The 4,381-nt window shown below is 37.2% G+C and overlaps 1 protein-coding gene across 1 annotated transcript; it reads left to right on the top strand.

Moving 5' to 3' along the window:
- Positions 1–791: 791 nt before the first annotated feature.
- Positions 792–3,340, top strand: LOC141315913 (uncharacterized). The gene is made up of 2 exons (XM_073832750.1): positions 792–934; positions 2,295–3,340. The coding sequence occupies exons 1-2, from the start codon at positions 850–852 to the stop codon at positions 3,185–3,187; spliced, it is 978 nt and encodes a 325-aa protein (XP_073688851.1). The 5' UTR covers positions 792–849; the 3' UTR covers positions 3,188–3,340.
- The last annotated feature ends 1,041 nt before the right edge of the window (positions 3,341–4,381 follow it).

The following is a 4,381-nucleotide window of genomic DNA, read 5'->3' as shown; positions in this document are numbered from 1 at the left end:
AAGTTGTATTGTTCATATGTGTTTCCCTGTAAATATCTATGCAGTTTTTTAATTGTAGAGAAGCGCGTGAACAGGACTTTTATTTTTTTTAACTGGTGATGTGACGTCATAAGGCTGCGGCGCGCTCCTGCATCAGTGTATGGTTTCGGTTTCAGCTGAAGAAAGGTTTGTAGTTTTAATCATTTTAAGTGTTTAAATTCATACAACGAGTTCAGTCTGTTTTATATGTTTACAAGCAATTTAAACTGCATAATAATTGCGTGTAGCTTTGAATTATTTTATCTAATAATGAACGTTATTTATTCTGAGTAAAGCGCATCCACACAGATCAGTCTGATTTCTCTCTCTGTTAGTGATTCAGATCAGAAACACGAATTACAAACCCAGAGTCAATTGAGTCAGTTGATTCACAAAATGATTCACTGTTTCGAATCGCCGCTCGCTGAGAGACCTGCTGCTCAAAACACTGTAAATACGAGAACAAACACAAACATGAGTATTGACAACTTTGACAAACAATTGAAAATGTTTTTGTTGTTGTTGTTGTAATGACAATCTTAAAATACAATAGCGATTTTTCTTTTAAATATGCCTCGATTAAATGTAATATACTAATCATTAAATGTTAATCAAAACTGATTAGTAAGTGTTTGTCTAATTAGATCATTTAAGTCTATTAACTATCACTCTGACTCCCTTACCAGTGCACTGACTACTGAACTAGAGCTGATTGAGATGCACACACATTTATTTTTTACCTGTTAATAATTGTCATTTTAAACAGGGAAAAGTTTCCAAACACAGAAAAAACACTTCTGGTGAGGCAACTGAGATCCATGCAACATAAAGATGGCATTTATAAAAGAGGAGAGTGAAGACATGAAGACTGAAGAAACATTCAGAGTCAAACATGAAGATACTGAGGAACAAACAGGTTGGTTTTCATTCTCAAAGCTGAACTATCCTATGAACTGTCCTGTACAACTTCTCAAATCATTTGCCATTGGCAGGTGTTTTTCTACACTGTCTGCCCTCCTGCAGCTTTCTTTTTTGACAGAATTTCAGCTTTATTTTTTTCTTAAAGTTCTCTTAGTGCTCTGATTTAAAAACAGCTTTTAAAGACTTGTGTCTCATTTAATATTTAAATGTTAATGTTCACTGCTAGGATTGAGTAACATTTTTCATATGGGTGAATAAGGGCTGTGTGCATGTGATCTAACTTGCTCAGATTTAATGATGACGAATGTGAAATAAAGTCCGACAACAGCCATTGATTTCACTCGATTAGGGCTGCCCCCTTAATAGTTTACTGAATGTTATTCATCAAGAAGAGGATTAGTTGACTTAAATTTCATTAGTTGGTCAGTCACACAAAAAATGGTCCATGTCAATGATGAACAGATTGTTAACAGCTGGTCCTTATAGGCCTAATGGCCACTTGTATGATAATTTTGTCTACATCAGCATGATGTTTATTGCATTGTTTATGGCAAGTCTGCCGATGGCAATAGTGATGGGTGCAGAGACACTCAAAACAAGACATTCAAAAGAATTAAAAAGAAGAATGACCACAGGATTTATTTTTAATTATTGGTAAAACAGCACAATGATACCTGCACCCCCTTCACCTGAGACGTGGGGAATCAAATAATCCATAGCCAGTAAGAGTAAGCCTTTCGGACTGTCTGTGCCATGTTTCCATTAAGCACACCAAGTCAAGTTTCTCTTTCATGATAATATCCAATAAAACCACTGCCTTTTTGGTGTCCATTTGACTCAGCATGACCCAAATTAGAGAAAAAAATATAATAATTTTGCTTCTGTGGTTAAAAAATGATTAGCCTAAACTTGAGTGCAAATTTGAGCTGTTGGCGGCACTAAAGGGTTTGAGTTACAGACTCCAAACTTGCTGTGGTTCGTGTTGAGATTGTCCTCCATCTAGGTGCCAAATTTAGCTCATAGACTCCAGTGAAAGAAGAAGAAAAACACCAATGATTACAATAGGTGCCTGCCTTCAGCGCTTGGCCCCTAATTAATCAGATCTCCTAGCACAGACTGTTTTTGTTTTTAAAATAGAGGGTTTCAATGCAATCTTAATAGTATTCGAGACATCCTAAATAAGTGAAAAGTTAGCAATATTGAGAAGGGTTTTTCAGATTACATGCAGCATCTCTTGCAGTTGCTTAGTGGATATTAGATGTAGTTTTTTGATTTTGACACTTGAAATGTTTTGATGTCTGTTATTTTGTGCCATTAAACTGGGGTTAACTTTTATTTGTCTTTTTTCACCTTAGACCTGATGGCACTGAAAGAGGAGAGTGAAGTACTGAATGAAATGGAAGAGAAGGATTATGATTTCATAAATGGAGAAAAATCTTTTAGTTATTCACAGACTGAAAAGACTTCCTCAATAAAAATGGCTCAAATGACAGAAGATAAGCCGTACACATGCCAACTGTGTGGAAGGAGTTTTGCTCAACCTGGAAACCTTGAAATCCACATGAGAGTTCACACTGGAGAGAAACCTTATGCCTGCCAACAATGTGGAAAGGGTTTCACTCATAGAGGAAGTCTTAAAAGACATGTTTTAATGCACACTGGAGAGAAACCTCACACCTGCCAACAGTGTGGAAGAAGTTTCTACCAGAAAGGAAACCTTAACTCCCACATGAAAGTTCACACTGGAGAGAGCCTTTTCATCTGCCAACAGTGTGGAGTAAGCTTCACTCAAAAAGAAAGCTTTGCCAGACACATGAGAATTCACAATGGAGATCAGTCTTACACGTGTGATCAGTGTGGAAAGAGTTTTGATCAACATGAAAACCTTGAAGTCCATTTGAGAACTCATACAGAGAAATCCTACTCATGCTCTGAGTGTGGAAAGAGTTTTAGTCAAAAACGGCACTTTGAAGATCATATGAGAATTCACTCTGGAGAGCAGCCCTACACATGCCCTCAGTGCGGAAAGGGGTTTAATTATAAACGACACTTTGAAGACCACATAAGAGTTCACACAGGAGAGAAGCCTTTCACCTGCCAGCAATGTGGAAGAAGTTTCAACCAAAAAGGAAACCTTAACAGCCACATGAACCTTCACACTGGAGAGAAGCCGTTCATATGTGGTCACTGTGGAAAAAGTTTCAGAAATAAAGCAGAACTTAAATACCACATGAGGTTTCACAGATGAGAGAACTGTAGTTTTATGTGTGACATGAGTCATAATAACACCAGAGAGAAGCCTTTGCTGTGCCATCACTGTGGAAAGACTTTCAGAAACAAGACAATCTTGAGGTTCACAGCAGATTTGGCCTTTGTTTACACCTGGGTTTAAAATAGGTTTTGGTTGATCAGATCACAAATACAATAAACTGTCTCTGTATTTCTGTCTCTTTTGTCCACTTTTGTCACTTCTCTCCTCATTTTGTCAAGGGGAGGGTAAATGCATGGTATCTTTCAGATCTTCCGATCAAACATGTTTGCTAAATTTACATATAATCATAAGTAAGATTAGGAAAAACTACTGAAAAGGAAAACAAAGGATTTAGGACACCCAGAGTACAACAGTGATACATGTTGATGCCCTGCCCATGAGGCTATTGGTGCTGACATGAGAGCATTTTGATTATCATGTACATAGTTTCAATTTCTGATACATTTTTTTGGACGCACTCTTCCAAAGCACATGGAAAAAAAGTGGCTGGCACGGGGCATGTGAATATTAAACTAAGTTGTCTTTCACACACAAGTTTATATTAAAAACATCCATAAGTTACAAAAACACATTTATGTCTGTGAAGTTAAACAGCTGGGAAAATAAATCACGTTTATATTAGACTGGTGTATTAAGTGACAGCAGCGTGATATACATTACCTATACTGCTGTTCATGGACGACATTAGGAGTGAACAGCGTGTTCACATGTAACGTGCCGGATGATGAGCTGGTGCTCAGGACAGTTGGACATGGCTGTGTATTAAAGGTAAAAAAAAAAAGATATGAATACTGTTCAGTTTCTTGCAAAAAATTATCGTTTCCTGTCTTAGGACATCAGTGTATCATCACGAGTCACAGGGTGTAATTTGGATTTGTCTGTGCATGTTTGTTTTTTTTTACTTTTAAAGGTGTGTTGCCCATCCATTGCCATTATATGGCTGACAGACTTCACCGGTTTTAATTCAAAATCTTTGTGTTGTACTGAAGAAACAAAGTCATCTACATCTTGGATGCCCTTGGGGTAAGCAGATAAACATCAAATTTTCATTTTTGGGTGAACTATCCCTTTAAGGTTGGGTTATTTTTTAACCCAGCACTTTTTATAGTGTACTTCCCAGATTAGCCAGATACACACTGAAAATGATGGTGCGCTGGCTGGTGTTTAAGA

This window comes from Garra rufa, unplaced genomic scaffold (genome assembly GCF_049309525.1).
Source record: "Garra rufa unplaced genomic scaffold, GarRuf1.0 hap1_unplaced_051, whole genome shotgun sequence".
NCBI classification, from domain to species: domain Eukaryota; kingdom Metazoa; phylum Chordata; class Actinopteri; order Cypriniformes; family Cyprinidae; genus Garra; species Garra rufa.
This window is presented reverse-complemented; position numbering and strand designations above follow the sequence as displayed.